This window comes from Pygocentrus nattereri, chromosome 9, assembly GCF_015220715.1.
Source record: "Pygocentrus nattereri isolate fPygNat1 chromosome 9, fPygNat1.pri, whole genome shotgun sequence".
NCBI classification, from domain to species: Eukaryota; Metazoa; Chordata; class Actinopteri; order Characiformes; family Serrasalmidae; genus Pygocentrus; species Pygocentrus nattereri.
Genome location: NC_051219.1, coordinates 10,995,037 through 11,011,903, shown reverse-complemented (window position 1 = coordinate 11,011,903; position 16,867 = coordinate 10,995,037). Strand labels below are relative to the sequence as shown.

Sequence of the window (16,867 nt, the reverse complement as noted above, 5' to 3'; positions counted from 1 at the left end):
ACCCCCCCTTCCCCTGAAAAAAGGAGGAAGCTGGTGGGAAAAAATGCAGCTCCATTCTCACATGTTCGGAGGGCTCCCCAGTGTTAGAAATTTTGGGGACCCACACTTTAGCTTCTCCTACAGTTCCAGAAAGGGAGGGAGCACAGGGGCTTTTCAGAGTTTAAGGTGGCACCAAGCACCCAGTTCAGGGGACAAAAAAAATAAAGAATGCACAGTCACAGCCAAGCCAAGGGCCAAGGGTGATATGCTCCCCACATTTCAAAACACAAAAAGTTCCCCTGTTCTCCACTAGAGGGGGCTCACGCTCCCTCTGCTCTCATCCAACGGGAAAAGATTGTATCTCTGTTAAACAAACAAGCACTCAGAGTTGTTACACAGGAGGAAAGCAAGAAGAGCTTTTACTCTCGTTACTTGTCAATCCAGAGAAAGGGGGACATCTACGCAAATATACATTCAGGATGTTAACACACAAAGTGCTTTGTCGATCGATTCGACAGCACGATTGGTTTGTAACCACAGATCTGTTGGATGCCTATTTTCACAGACATCTACTCCGCACATAGAAAATTTCTCAGGTTTGCATTTGAGGGCACAGCCTACAAATACCAAACGGTCCCGTTCGGGTTGTCTCTAGCTCAGCAAGTGTGTGGATGCAGCACTGGCTCCGTTGAGGAACAACAGTATCATAATTTTCTCAAGCATAGACGATGGCTTAATTTGCTCCGACTTGAAGGAGCAAGCAACCAGGGATTCCAGAACAACGTTATATCACCTGATGAATCTGGGATTTAAAAGAAATGGGAAAAAGAGGCGTCTTGAGCCCTCACAGTGCATAGAATACCTGGATCTCAACATAAACTCCCTCTTCTATCAAGCCAGCCTGTCCGAGAGGAGAGTAGTGTCATTCGTGCAATGCCTAGCCCGTTTTCAGTTACAGAACACGGTTCCGTTAAGGCTTTGTCTGCGTACGCTGGGTCTTATGGCTTCGGCAATGAGAGATTTTCAACGATGAGTTGCGTCTCATCACCTGGGCACCTGCCGCCGCTAGTCAGAGTGAAGGATCAGGGTCTATCTCTAATTCTAATAGCTCCACACTGGCCATCCAAGCACTGGGTGGCAGAGATTGTCCAGCTTGGGATATCGCTATCCGGGAGTAGTCTGTCTCCCATTGTTATCTCCCATAATGAAACACCGAACGCAGTTAGAAAAAGAACATTGGGTTACTTAATGGAATTCCTGGTTCTTTGACAACAGAGTGAGTTGTTTCACCAGCACTTCCCTATTTGCTTAGGTATGGGAAGAAATCTCTTTTGAATGACTCGGTCAGATAGGTCGACCATGGCTATAGGGCAGGGATAGGTCTGTCATAGAGAGACGCAGTGTCATCGATTCCCATAGTGAAACACCTCACTCTGTTATCGAAGAACCAGGGATTACTCAGGGATTGAGTAACTCAATGATACTAAGTTAACATTTTGAGAAAATAAGTCATTATTTTGAGATACTGAGTCAACATTTCAGTCATTATTTCAGAATACTAATTCAGTATTTTCAGAATGTCATTATCTTAAGATACTATGTCAACATTTCAAGAACGCAAGTCATAATTTAAACATTCAAAGTCAATATTTTGAGAAAATAAGTCATTATTTTGAAATGTGAAATCCATGTTTTGACAGACTGCTTCCAGAAGCAGAGAAGGAGAATGAAAGTGTGATGTTTCTCCTCTGTCTGCAGGATTGGGCCTCCATAGTCGCTGATCAGTGGCCTAATTGCCTGTTTATATTGAAATGCGCTCCTTACTGATTAAGACTTTGTACTGAAGTGTGTTTTGTTGATGAATAATCTCTTCTGAGGTGAAATCTTTGCTGTCTAAAGTGTCTAAGTGTGTCTTCTGTGGTCACAGAGGTGGTGAAGTGTGCGTCCAGTCAGGTGGCTCCTAAAGCCACGCTCTCCTGCAGCAAGACGGGCTGCTCCCTCAACTGTGCGTCTAAAGCGCACTACCTGGCAGGTACACACTGCAAGAACACCTTTCTGAGACTGTGAGCCCCACACTGGTCTCCAGTGGTTTAAGGCATTGGCTTAAGTTAAAAAACTGTGAATGACTATGTTTACATCATGAGGAACTGAATTATGTACACATGTTGAGCATTCAGTGGAATTCCCGTTTAACTGAGCTCTAATAAGCTTGTGTTTTCTGTGTTTATACATTCTGAAGTTATACAGTTACACTGTAGTGCAGTCAATTTTGATGTATTACTGCATAAAAGTAAAGGTTTCGATATTGGGGGATGTTTATTGTCAGTATTCTGAGTATTATCCTCATTTGAGTTTGTTTAACAGGTTATAATGTGCTTGTGTGCTCTTTCTGCAGAGTCTGACAGCAGTTACTCTGTTACCTGTGGCGTTCCTGTGCTACGAGGCAAAGGCCAAAGCAAAGCTAACTCCAGTAACAGCCAAGGCTGCATAGGTATCAGCTCATTGCTCATTTTCTGTGAAGAACATGTAAAATAACCAATAACCAGTGCCTTCACTCTATTCCCCCCCCTACACACACACACACACACACATACACACACACACATTTATATTAAACATGTGGTGTTGGGCTGAACCTGCAGGGAATAAAAGTGTGGAGGTGCTGTGCTTCACTCTGTTCTCCTCCTACAACACTTGCTGTTAGTGTGTGTGTGTGTGTGTGTGTGTGTGTGTGTGTGTGTACGTGTGTGAGGGTGGACAACATAGACAGGCTGCTGACTGGCTACAGCTGCTAAAGTAGAACCCTATGATGGCCACTTGTGATATTTAAACATCTGGTATTTTTTACATAAATTGTTAAGGTTGTATTGATTAAAAAAACCAATAAAGTGGTGAGGCCACCAAAGCACTGAGTAATAAACACATCAACACCACACAAGGGTTAAACTGACATGGCCAAATCTATAATCATAAGCATTACCTTTCTTCCTCTTCAATGCACTCAATAAGAGTAAAATTCATTGTTCTCAATGGGCCTCCTTCACCAGTATCTTTGTGTTCTTGAGAAGGTCCTAAGTTTACATCAGATTCATGATGGGATTTTAAACCATAGAACTGTTCACACCTTTGTGCTCTTGAGTGTGTAGATTCTGTTCTTGCCTAAGAACGAATCCCAAATAAGAAAACACTGGTGACAAAGATCAGAATCTTTGTGAAAAATTGTGGTTTTAAGAAGAATTTTCTTCTTAGGAACGGCTTTCAGGCTTTCTTCTTAGGAACCTTTTTCCAGCCATGTTTGTTCCATCATGTTTGCAATATTCAGAAAATGAAATGTATACTTCCATCCATCCATCCATCCATCCATTTTCCAAGCCGCTTCTCCGTCAGGGATGCGCGGGGGGGTGCTGGAGCCTATCCCGGCAGTCATCGGGCGGAAGGCATGTATACTTATTTACAAAAAAAATAGGAATAAAATAAAATGCAGCCCTTAAGTTCTGGCGCATTTTATATTCTGTGTTTTATTTTTTTCCAGAATGTTCAACAAATAAACAGTAAAATGACATATTTAAGTGAGTTCTATGTAGAGGACAAATACAGCACTGAAATATGGCATTTTCCTCAAAATGTTGTGTTTGACCAGGAACACCCAAACTTTTGCATATGACTGTATTTTTTACAAAAGTGTAGCAGTGTAACATTTTTTGCAGGGTCGTCAACCCCAAATGTAACATGATTAGTCATCATTATTAGTCTATTATTAGTGATTCACTGAAATGAAAACTGAATTCAGGACACACTGATCCAAAAGAAGGCATTTTTATATGTAGTTTGCCATGTTCTTCATGCCTTTTAGTGTTATAATGCTGATGATGTTCACTGCTGATATCCAGCAGTCTGAGGTTTTTCCACCAGGGGGTGCTATGAGCAATCGTAAGAGTAGAACTTAAAGGTGCAGTGTGTAAGATTCAGCGTCTTCTACTGGTGAGTTCACAGATTCAACCACCTCCCTTTCCAAGCCTGTAGTAGAACCTATGGTGGTCATTGAGTTTTCACTTCTTTGACCATGACGATTCAGCCTCCCTGGCTTTTTCTTGTGCTAAATAATAAATATGATCCTCCATTCGTCAAAATTTAGGTTCTCAAACTTGGTTACCGAGCACCAGCAGCAACCACTGACTCTTCTTCTTTCTACATCTCCAGCTGGTGCTACACCAAATTCAAGCTTCCGCTTCAACGTAAAAACACGAAAGGAGCCCTCTAGAGCAGTGTGTGGTTTGTCTGTTGTACTGTGGAAACTTGGTGGCCTCTGCTCTGTTGGAGGAGGACCTGTTCCCTGTGTAGATATGAAGGGCTCATTCTAAGCTAACAAAACCACAGTGATTCGTAGTTACAGGTGATTATACATTGATGAAAAATGTGGTTCTTATAAACTATATTCAATTTATGCTAACATGGTTTGGAGACTGTGGCTCTGCCTAAAAGACAGGAGGCTGAGCTGGAGGTGGCGGAGATGAAGATGCTGAGATTTTCGTTGGGAGTGACAAGGCTGGACAAGATTAGAAATGAGCAGATCAGAGGGACAGTGAAGGTGGAGCAGTTTGGAGATAAAGCCAGAGAGGCCAGGTTGAGATGGTTTGGACATGTGTTGAGGAGGAATAGTGGATATATTGGTCAAAGAATGTTGGAGATGGAGCTGCCGGGTAGAAGGAGAAGAGGTAGACCTCAGAGAAGGTTTATGGATGTAGTGAAGGTGGACATGGAGATGGTTGGTGTGAAAGTAGAGGAGGCAGTGGATAGGGCAAGATGGAGGCAGATGATCCGCTGTGGCGACCCCTAAAGGGAGCAGCCGAAAGAAGAAGAAGATTCAATTTATGCTAATAGACCCTTCTAAATCTTAAACACTGCACCTTTAGATCAGTCAATGCAGACTGTGATCCAGAGGTCACTGTTGATCTGCTGCTGTTCAGACTGTTTGAGTGAATCTCTACTGACCGGCAAACTAACAGCATTTTTAATCTATAATTTCTCATTTCTCATTATTTTCTTTCTGATTATTTGTTAAATGTGAGATTATGACACTTTATTTTAGACTTCCCCCTTTTCTCCCCCTTTTTGGTGGCTAAAAGTTTGTTGCCCACCTGTTGAATGTATTTGATTCATGAGCTTTGTTTGGAGAAGAGGAAGCCAATGCTGTGTTTGTTTGACTGTAGAGACTCTGGCTGCTCCAGTGAAGCAAACAGCCTCGTTCCGAATCAAAAACGCCAAGTGCCACCTGCACCCCAAACTCAGGGGACAAGCAGACGATGGAGGCAGGCAGATTGGACCAGGTAAGAGGCCATGGTTCACAAACTAGGGCCTGCAAACATGCTGAATAGGGTTGAATTAAGAGGACATTGTAGTTTTAGGACATTAGGCCACGATACCTGTTTACAACTTTAGTCAAAATAAAAAAATAATCAATGAGAAAATAATAATAAGGTAATGAACTGTATCATCTCTCCTTTTATTTTGTGGCAACAGAGCAATATACTCACAACATGATATCTTGCAGCCCTTGAACTGATGGATAGAGTTTATTTCCAGCCTGTTACAGTGAACAAAATGGTTGTTAAGCCTTTATTATTTGGATAACTTGACACTTCTGCACATTTTAATACACGGTTACTGTTTATGGTTTGAATTTAACATTATGGGGAAAAATAAAACAAAATTTGGCCTGTGAAAAAAATTAATGGCACTTTTTAATTTTCATTCTCCTGTTTTTTTTTTTTCCCCCAACATGTTAAAATCTGCAAATGAATAGAAACTGTGCACTAACACATGCAGAAAAATGCCATATTGAACTGCGCTCTCTGTAGACGATGTGTCATTTGGACTTAATTTGAACCGGGTGTTCAAACTTTCACATACCTTGAACATTGAAGCGCTTCTCAGGATTTTATGGGTTAACTGTTAACCAAGGGCCTTAGTGAGTGAGTTAACGGTGTAACGATTCATTCATGTTTTTTCGATGCATTGATTCGAATTCCTACACAGCCGCACCCTCGTAAAAGAAAACAAATAAATAAATAAATAAATAAATAAATGGTCTAAAATAGATCTTAAATTCCAAAATCAAATACATTGTGATTTAAAGAAATTTCAAGAAAAGAAACATGTTCAAACACATACGTTTCACAGACAGTGCTGTCGGATATTTCTTTGTCCTATCACTGCAGTGAATCTTCAGACGGTGTTCACAGACTAGATGGAGGAAAGAAACGTTGACTGATTCCATTTTTTGCCTGAGAAATTGTTGATAGGAAATCTTATAGGGCTACTTTTGCATTATATTATTCCTTAAAGAAGCTCAGATCACTCCATAGTGTTTTAGTCTACTGAATTGGATTCGTTCTTAATTTTAAAATGTCTCACTTCTTAAGCAAATTGAATCAGCTGTCAGCTCTAAAATTCACACGGCTATTAATGGTTTAATACCTCAAATTAGCGGATAGTTTGTCGCCTTTCTGTCAGCACATGTGTTTCTCAGTGTGTTGATAATGACTGACTGTGTGGCCTACAGGTGGTCAGCTGTGCAACAACTGTCAGGTGACCTTCGTCAACCTGAAGTGTGACTCCTCGAAGAAGGCCAGAGGGCGGCGCACGCGTAACTCATCAAATAGAGAGATCACGCGTATCACCCTGGAGCTGGAGGCGGAGATTAAACCGGGGGACACCACCGGTGAGACCACAGCATTAAACACACTCTCTCAGAACACTGGAGGAACACTTAGAGGCGCCCAGTAGGTCAAAATTAGGGAGATTCCACTGCAGGATGGTTGGAAGGCTTAAGGCTTATCGCTGGCAGTAACAGAAGCACTACGCAGTTTCATAATAATTAGGCCTTAATCATAGCTCATTAAAACAAGTGGAGGAATTCTGTTAAAAGTGCAGATTCTAAACTTTTAATCCACACTGTATTTGTGTTTGTAGGTAGAAAAGGAGATATTTTATCACAAATCCAATTGAATAAAAACTTAATGTTGCAGAATCCTTCATATATTTGTCATTAAAACAGTTTGACTAGATTATTTTTTTGGGATTCAGAACTGTTTTTTATTTAAATTTCATTTCCTAGTAGTGGAATATTAAAAATAATACACCAAGGTTTTTTTTTTTGTGAAGCCATGAACTTATAGACCTGGCTTGGAACTCACTCACTCATGTTTAGCAGGCTGAGGTTTCTCCACAAGAGGGCACTATTAACATTCATGTAGCTTTTGGTGCTTAAAGAGTGGTGCTTTGCATCACTAACACTGTGTCCTATTATTCTTTAATTCATTTGAAATTAGACCATGAATGTTTTTTTTTGGACTAAAATACTGTATAAGCAGCTTATATTATTATATAAATTCTTAATTACATTATGCATGTTTATGTATTTATTTATTGTAATAAATTGTCACTGTCAGAACAAAAGCTTGTGTCTCCAGAATTTGAAAAAGCCCTTTACAATGTAATTTTTTTGATTCAACCAATAAGAAATGCTCCAAAAATCTTGTTCCATTCACAGTTAAGAGTCCTTATTCCTTCTACAATTTTGGAGAGACGAGGTTCTGAAAATAAGTAAACACATCCCCTGCAAACCCAAATATGGTATTGTACTGCAAAATTTAGTGCACAATTTCTCTTTATTTGCAGAGTTTAACATGTTGAGAAATACTAAAATATAAAATATAATATATGCTGTAACTTTTACACAAGCCACATTTTGTGTTATATTTCCCTAAGATGTTAAATTCAGCAAATAAGCAGTAAATGTGCATTAAAATGTGGAGAACTGTGCTCTTTGTAGACGATGGGTTGTTTTCAAATAAACATGTGATTTGACCAAGGGCGCCCAAACTTTTGTACACCACCGTATATTACTCACAGATTTGCATATAATATCCTAAAGCTGATGCAGCTAAATTGATCCCAACCCCTCCGATAACAGCCTAAAAATGGACGGGAGTATCCTTTCAGTATCCCGAGAGATTCCCAGTCATAAGTTACAGTGTCAGATTGTCCGTAGCCCGTCAGCAGTGATGCAGTTGAGTTTGCGAATTTGTCCACTTTCATTGTAAGCACTGTCCCTCCTGCTGTGTCCTGCTAAAGGGAGCTGCGACCTGAGCTGTGTGAGGAAGCAGATGGAGCAGAAGATGAAGTCCTCCATCAAAGCGCTGAAGAAGTCCATCAATCAGGAGAGGTTTCTGATCCGCGTGGCGGGGCTGGAGTACGAGGTGGCTCAGAAAGGGGCTCACGCTGCAGCTAAACACGAAAACTGCGGCCCGGGGAGAGAGAAGGACAGCGGCCGCTGTGGTAAGGGCATCACTGGGCGGGTGAGCGTGGGCTCAAGATATGCCACACATAGGCCTGGGTGGGCAGACTGATCACAGGCCCACCCAGTCAAATGACTTTTTAAGATAATGTTTATTTTTTGAGATCTGTTAGTAGTATGGCTAATCAAACTTTCCACCAAGCTCCACCTTATTTTCTCAGTCCTTCAGTCACTGCTTAGCAACCGTTGCTATCCTTCAGTTCAATTACTGTGCAGTAGAATTTGAATTATAAGCGCTAGTGGCAGTAAAAGTGAGAACCTTTTCCTGCCATTTTCTACACATTTTCAAAGGCAAAAGCTCATTTTAATGTCGTTTTATGATCTTATGACGTTGCGGGACATAACATGTTTGTAAATTTGCACACATCCAGTTTTTTACACAAATACGTATTTTTGCCTGTGCCACAGGTTTGCTTGTTTGAAATCTAAGACATCCTGGCTATTTTTTATTTTTTTTGTTATTAAATTTATACGTTTAATAATAATTGATACATTTTTGATGCTATGCCGTTTCCTAAGCTCTGTACACACCTAAAATGTGCTCTTGTATATTAACAGTTACCTTAGAAATGATTTGAAACCTGGTGGCGGCAGCACCCGAGCATCGTATCAGAACCGTTTACGTTCATCAAAAGCCAACTGATCTTTGACTTATTTAAAAAATGAAAACAATGAAAATACTGTAACTGTACGGCAAGTCTCTATAAATAAAACAAGAAAAATAAGTTTCAATTCAGTAATTTAGTTACTTTAATTTGCTCCCTGGAGGCAGAATTTATGTCAAAAAAAATGAATGCCATTTCTTTCTGCTGCAGTAATACCTAATTATTAATACAAGAGGTAAAGAAGTCGTTATTTCGGAGATCCGTTTTCTCACGACAGTGAAAACATCTAATCACATCAGTGGCAGTGTGTTGATCAGTTACTGGTGGTCTCACTGTGTCCCCCTGCTCCTCTCAGTCAGATGTTTGCCCGGGTCGTTTTATAATGGTGAGAATGAGGGCTGTGTCCAGTGTCCTCCCGGAACCTTCCAGGAGCGCGAGGGTCAGCTGACTTGTGACCCCTGCCCTGGAGGAGATCGTCACGGCCCATCAGGCGCCCGCAACATCACTTCCTGCTCAGGTAAACGAGGCTAACGGGGACAAACGTCAGGTGGCTTTCTCCTAAAGCGGATTAATAAAGTGATCACGTCGCACACTTTGGTGATTTTGGAAGCTTGTTTTTAAAAATATGTTCACAGTGGCTTAGAACAGAAAACGGGAAAGCTAAAGGAGCCAAAAACATAAACCCTGAAGGGGAATTCCACCAGTGTTTCAGCATTTCTCTGAGACGTGGGCAAAGTCATTCAGAGTGGTTTGGGAAATGGTTCATTGTAGAGAAACTTACTGACTCCTTTACAGTGGGGCTGATGGGAACCAGAGATCACAATGTCTACAACACAAATATGATGATGATGACGATGAAACCTTTATTGTCACTAGTCACAAGTACCAGCGAAATTGGCCATCAACCCGTCCAAGCACATACAATATGACAAGACAAGACGGGGGAGACAGGACGGGAAGACAGGGATGAGGAAAAATACAGAATGCCAAATACATGGGGAAAGGGAGGAGATCCCGTCCCCGCCCCCCGACCACGTTCCTAAGGGTCTGGGAACAGAAAAAAAAAAATATATATATATATATTATTAACTATCCAACTCCACCAGTGAACCCGAAACATGCCTTCTGGGTTTTTAGAAGCATTGCTGATGATGGTGGGAAGGAATAAGGGACAGTCTTTGGGGACAGTTTTGCCTCACAGTGCCCTTCATGTACCCCTCTGCCATGAATAGATTAAAATAAATGGATTAAAAAACATTTTAACACAAAGGTTCATCACAAAACTATCATAAGACAATGTGTCAGACATCAGGAAGCATATGACTCTGTGAGTTTCTCTAGAACGGAACGCTTCACACCAAATTACACTAATTAATATTGGGCTGCAGGCTTAAATTTGACAGTGTCAGCTCTGGTCTTACTGAAAAATAAAGCAGAGGAGCGTGTTTTATTATTGACAGCTGAGGGAAATCAGCAGGTATTTGGGTTGGATTAGTAATGGAAGCTGCTTCTTCAGATGAGCTAATGAGCTGGATGCTGGAGAGGACTCGCTGTCTTCTACACAAGGTATTTTCTCTCCAGTGGAGGATGTGCCAAAATATCTTTTCATTGTTTCTGGACCAAGTTAGCGTCAGCTTGAACAGTTAGCCTAGCCACACTATCTCTATAATACTATCACTATAACATACTTACTTCCAAACAATAATCAAAACTCACGTTTCTCTGTGTTGTTGCTCTTTATATGTCTTTCAGTGACGTAATGTACCAAGTACCTTAATAGTGATTTCAGTATTTGAATACTGGCATCTCTAATCGTTACCTGACTACCCGAGTACCTGCGCACATCCCTGTTATCTAGATTATCTTATGTAACCAAAGAAAATAGTCAGTTTAATTTTAATTCATTTTAATTATTTTGGTAGAATTCATATATGAATTTATGAATGCAGTACAGTATAGAATTGTGTTTTGGCCTAAATCATACTTCTTATTGTTATTATTTAAGAGATAAGATAATCCTTTATTAGTCCCACAGTGGGGAAATTCACAGTATTACAGCAGCTGAGTAATAGAAATAAGGCACTCAGTAATAGAAATGGGAAAACAGTATAAACATCATAAATAATAAAAATTAATGTCAAATCTAGGAGTTGGCTAGTAATAGTAATTTGGCTGCATTCACATTGATGGCATTTTCACGGCTGTGGTGTTTGAGCTAAAGCTTTAGTTCAGATTTGTGCTGTTGTTTGATTCCAGGTCAGTGTTCACCTGGTCATTACTCAGGTGATGGCTTTAAGCCGTGCCATCCCTGTCCTCGGGGCACGTACCAGCCTGATGCCGGCAGGACCCTCTGCTTCCCCTGCGGAGGAGGACTCGAGACCAAGAAAGAAGGAGCCAGCTCCTTCCACGACTGCGAAGTTAAGGGTCAGTCTTGACTTGGTTTATTACATGATTATAGCCACCCTTATGACTCTGTCAGCATGACAAGTGACCAGGGTATAGATGAAACGCCACCATCATCGGGTTCCTGTAGCCTCTCATTCCAATTAATATATAAGTGCGATGGTCTGATTGATACTTCCAATTTGCGGTTCGCCCAAACACAGTTGATAGATCGTTATCTGTGAAAATAGATGACAGTGTGTCAGAAACCACAGGAGCGCGTCTGTTAGACATTACGAAAAGGCAAAAGTCAAGACAAGTTTGGAGTCATAATTTAGCTTTTTTTAGTTTAGAACTGGATCTGTGAGGCTAGTGCTGCTGACAAATGCTAGAACTCAGTCGTCACCCGAATAGCCCAGATTGTTCTCTCAGCTGCTCAAACCACATCCAGGTATTCATCAAGGAACCTCAGGCAGCCACTTCAGACAGTACGGTCTGTATTTGAATACCATCAAAAGAGTCGGATCTAGAATCAGTATTTTTGACCTTGAACATCATGAATACAGAGGAATTAGATCCCAGATCAATTCGGCTTTATGACTGTCAGCGCTGGTGTTTTTTAAAGTGGCTGCCCGTACTTTGCCATGTCTGCACAACCTCAGTGAAGATCTGGAGGCAGATCTTCACTGCGAGAGGTTCTGGGGATTTTTACAGAAATTATTGGGCTATTTGGGTGACTATTGAGTCTAGTGTTAGCCTTGTGGCTCCAGCTCTGAGCTAAAGGGGCTTTTGGACTGGACTACATCTGGAGTGGGTGGAAAATTGTCTAGGCGAGTGTAAGATGGTGCTAGTTGGTAACTGTAAAGTGCAGAACTAAAGCTTCAGGCACCAAGCATGTCTTCACTGACATCTGCAACTACATTTGAATTGAGGGCAATATTGTGTAAATGTGATTTCCTTTATAGTCTCACTCAGGAATGACCTCTGCAGGAATGATGGTGATCCATTCTGTAACGACAGTAATCCAATAATAATGCCCATGAACTGTACACTATAGCTGTGGAATTCCTGTGGAATTCTTGACTGATTGAGGCTTTAATGAAACCTGACTGTTGTGATTGAACATTCCGTGTTCACTGTTGCAGTGTCTTGTGCGGCGGGACATTACTACAACACCTCCGTCCACCGCTGTATCCGCTGTCCTGTGGGCACCTACCAGTCAGACTTAAAACAGAACTACTGCATCTCCTGCCCTGGAAACACCACCACTGACTTTGATGGAGCCACCAGTGTCTCTCAGTGCAAAAGTAAGTCTCTCTTACTGTTTTACTAGTTACTGTGTCCACTTCATGTGTCCAGCGCTGCTCTTGGTTATCTGTCACCCTGTAGAGTTCCAGTCCCAGTCTAACACATCTGGCTTCAAAATTCAGATGCTTTTTAAAACCTCTAGTGTCGGCATTTAGAATCATCTATTGTAATCATATAAAACCAATTAGGCTACAGACACTCAGTCATTTTTTTGTGAATCTGCATTTTGTGTTTTATTGTGTTAAATTCAGAAAATTAACAGTAATAAATTGTACAGAGGTATGTTCTCTGTAGAGGATCTGTCACTTCTTTTCACTTAGAAAATCAACAAAATATGGAATTTGAACGAAACATTTGCATTCGATTCAGTGATTCCCTTATAATTCTTCTGCTCTTACATACTTAAATAATTGTTAGGAAGCAATACAAAAGGAAGAAATGTTACATGTGAACATTAAGAATGAAGTTATAATAAAATTCATATCCAAAATGCTTCATATTTCAAAAGTGGTCATCAGATCTCAAAGCAGATAACATAACAGACAAAAAGCTACAGTTACAATATATCCAATAATACCTTCTTGTTTCCAATATACTTGAAATAATGAACGAGGCATCTAAAAATACATTGCAGCATCTTATTTACAACGGTTACACTGCATATCATAGAATAATACACTGTATAAAATGAAGCAATATGGCTTTTAGACAGTAGTGATTAGTCATGTCAGCTATGCAGTGGAACAGCAGGAGTGTATAGGTCCAGATCCACAGTTCACACAGGAAAGTGACTCAGTAGCGATTCACAGTGTATGTAAATAACCTGTAGTGGCCATTCTGGCAGAATGGGAGTTGTTTTTAATAAAAATAATCACAAATATTCCTCCCCTGTAAATCAGATGAACTAGGACACTGTTGTGTGGAGCTGTTAGTGAGCAATGAGGCGATGTCTTCTGCTCTGGAAACGGTTCACGTTTCTCCACCATCTCTCCACATTTCTTCATATAAAAAATCATGCACAACTGCCACATTATGAACTATCATTTCAACACAATAGAAGCGTTTATGAATGTTGACGTGCTCGCTCTCCTGCAAAGACAGAAATCCAGTCCAGTTCTGGTTTTGTAGATCAAGTGTTTCCAACCAATTTCCCAACCACTTTTACCAGAAAACATCTCGGGGTTACTTATATTTTTAAAGGCTGAACAGCGAGTTGGGATGATCATTTTTGGGACGTTCAAACACCAAAATATAAAAGACAACAACTGAAGGTTTTTACACCCGAACTACACCAAAGCAACACCATGTCGCCACTTCAAAACCAGGAGGTCTTAGAAAAAAGGCGCTCATCCCCAACCTTTAACAAAATATTCAGCTTCCAGGTCTAAGCTTTTTATTTATTGACTACAGGCACTTCAATGCAATTTGTGTAATAAAGTGTGTAATAAAACATTGGGCCCATGGCTTATTAAGGGGTTAACAAGGGAAATGAAGCAGAATGGAGTGAAGAGTGATGGACAGGTGTACGTTCAGGTCACATCAGAGGGGTGAGAGCCCTGGACGTCTCACTGTATCTCACACGTTTCCATCCAGATATATTCTATCAGTTTAGGACTTCTGTGAAAAGGAATGAAGTGGCCTCAGTAAAAACTTTAATAGCCGTAACGAGCAATACAGACATTACTTTTATCAGGACCTCTCTGTTATGGATTGTTTTTCACTTTGATTCTTCACAAAAGTTCCTTATTTAAACCTGCTTGGCGGCCAAGGCTGAGGTTTCTATCGGAGCTGTGAACACATCTTTAATAGGGGAATCTGCTGGCTGGGTTTCTTCAGCTCTTCTCAGCTGGTCTTTAAACTCCGCAGCGATGTCTATTTACTCTCCCCGTTCCAAGTCAAACATGAATGATCGGAACCCTAAGAGAGAAGCCCAGCGAAACTAATTGAAAAATTCCTGTTTAGTCCAGCCAGAAGCAAACGTTTGTTTTTCATTGGTTTACTGGCTCACCAACTCAGACATGCTGTCAAACTGTCCTGTAACTGTGTCTTCTGCGTGTGTTTGTGTCTGTGTGTGTATAGACAGGGAGTGCGGAGGGGAAATCGGAGAGTTCATCGGGTACATCGAGTCTCCCAACTACCCCGGAGATTACCCTGCTAACGTGGACTGTATATGGACCATCAACCCCCCCAGCAAGCGCAAGATTCTCATTGTGGTGCCAGAGATCTTCCTCCGTTCCGACGATGACTGTGGAGACGTGCTGGTGATGAGGAAGAACTGTATGTGTCTGAACGTGGCGGCTGCCAAGATTCACCCACTTAGTCTCAACAATACTAACAGAGACAATAGACGACAATGAAGTCTTTCTGTGTAGCTTATTTCCACACACGTCTGGACAAACACTGATCGTTATTAAAGCAATCTACTTGGTTCTGGCCTTTGCTGAACAGTCTCTCACTGTATTGTCAGAAAATTTTGCTTGAAACAAGCAACATTATCTGTCAGTGTACCAGATAATTCCACTTAATGCAAGTGAAAATGTCCAGAAATAAGTTAAATACATAAAAACAGTAGTAGCCGCCGTCTTGAAGCCTCACTTTCCAAGCAGATATTTTGGTTTCAGAGGCAACTTGTGTACAGCTAGTAAGGTGTGGATTGGGACAGACTCATATAGTAATTATGGGAATTAATCATATGGCATATGATGCCCATGTGCAGTATTATCTGTGTACATATCTGCTGATACTGATCATATACATTCATGTAGATGTAGAAATCCGGCCTAGAATCATCTGAATTAGCATTATGGAACAATGGAACATGTTTGTCTTTAGAGGTATTGTGAAAAAATGAACGCAGGTATTTTAGTATCCCAGCGCCACCTAAACATTTAATCACCCACAGGGTCAGTGACCTCCATAACCACCTACGAGACGTGTCAGACGTACGAGCGGCCCATCGCCTTCACAGCTCGCTCTCGGCGCCTCTGGATCAACTTCAAGTCCAATGACGCGAACAGCGCTCGCGGCTTCCAGATCCCTTACGTCACGTATGACGGTATGTGTGTTTGCTTTCAGTCGAGCTGTCGAGCAACTTTGTGAACACTACTCAAAACCTGCACTCCTGTGCAAAAAAATGAGGCAAGGCCAAAATATAATGGTTTTTACTGATGGTTCTGGTCCAGATTTAAACCTGTAGAGAGTATTTTGCTCTCACATTAAACAAAAACAGCTCGGCAGTGTTTTTAACTTCTGATTTAGATTTTTTTTGTTGCTATATTTACTACTTAACTAGGAAACTCGAATGTGGCAAGTAGTAAATGCTAAACTGGATTTTTGACATCATTTCTTGAGAGAGTTTTTCTTAAGAAACCGTTGTGTTTCAGAGGACTACGAGCAGCTGGTTGAAGACATCGTCAGAGACGGGAGACTCTACGCCTCTGAAAACCATCAAGAAATCCTGAAGGTTAGGTCTTTAAGATTAGATCGACTGTATTATCCACCGCAGTGGAAGTCCGTTTCCACCAATCAGTTTTTCTCGATTGCTTACACACCGTCATTGTACGCTGGCACACGATTCAGAGTCTCTGTGTGTGTGTGTTGTGCCACAGTAAGAAATGAAAAACAAAACACTAAAACTACAAATGAATAATTCACTACATTTATATGAGTGCATTGTCATCGTCTCTAGTCTGCACGGCTGCGCTTTCTTTAGTTGAAAGACAGCAGCAAATCCGCTCTGACTCCACTGTGTTCTCAGCTCCTCTTTTCTGTGTGAAAAGTCTGATTGTCTGTACAAATTCATATGATAGTGTTTGGTATTTTGAGGTGAATATTTTATTTTTAGGAGAATGTTCATGGCTTTGTAGCCAGAGGATCATTTTGCAGTGTTTTCAGTCAGTGTGTGAGCATTTGAGAGACACTGGGCTCCGAAATATGTGTAAGCAACTGTAGTAAACATTCATTAGAAATCTTAGGTTTTCTAATCTTTTGGCTGAACGGGCAAAAATTCCCACAGCCACACTCCAAAATCTTGTAAAAAGCTTCCCAGAAGAGTGGAAGCTGCTACAGCTGCAAAGGGGGACCAAGTCCATATTAATGCCTATGGATTTAGAATGAGATACCATTAAAGCGAATGGGTGAAATGTGTGGGTGTCCCAATGCCTTTGTCCATGTCGTGTATGATTTTTGGCCCCACATAAACCTTCATCGGGCATGTTTCCCCTAAATCCTTCTC

At 41.0% G+C, this 16,867-nt stretch overlaps 1 protein-coding gene across 2 annotated transcripts in view; it reads left to right on the top strand.

The window, feature by feature from the left end:
* Positions 1-16,867, top strand: part of scube3 (signal peptide, CUB domain, EGF-like 3) — a 164,174-nt gene that overhangs the window by 142,713 nt on the left and 4,594 nt on the right. For both annotated transcript variants that reach the window (XM_037541305.1, XM_017717911.2), the window contains 11 exons: positions 1,907-2,011; positions 2,375-2,470; positions 5,190-5,306; positions 6,542-6,700; positions 8,116-8,319; positions 9,299-9,460; positions 11,200-11,367; positions 12,471-12,632; positions 14,713-14,910; positions 15,536-15,688; positions 16,017-16,096. In XM_037541305.1, coding sequence (XP_037397202.1) covers positions 1,907-2,011; positions 2,375-2,470; positions 5,190-5,306; positions 6,542-6,700; positions 8,116-8,319; positions 9,299-9,460; positions 11,200-11,367; positions 12,471-12,632; positions 14,713-14,910; positions 15,536-15,688; positions 16,017-16,096 — 1,604 coding nt within the window. The remainder of the gene's footprint in view (positions 1-1,906; positions 2,012-2,374; positions 2,471-5,189; positions 5,307-6,541; positions 6,701-8,115; positions 8,320-9,298; positions 9,461-11,199; positions 11,368-12,470; positions 12,633-14,712; positions 14,911-15,535; positions 15,689-16,016; positions 16,097-16,867) is intronic.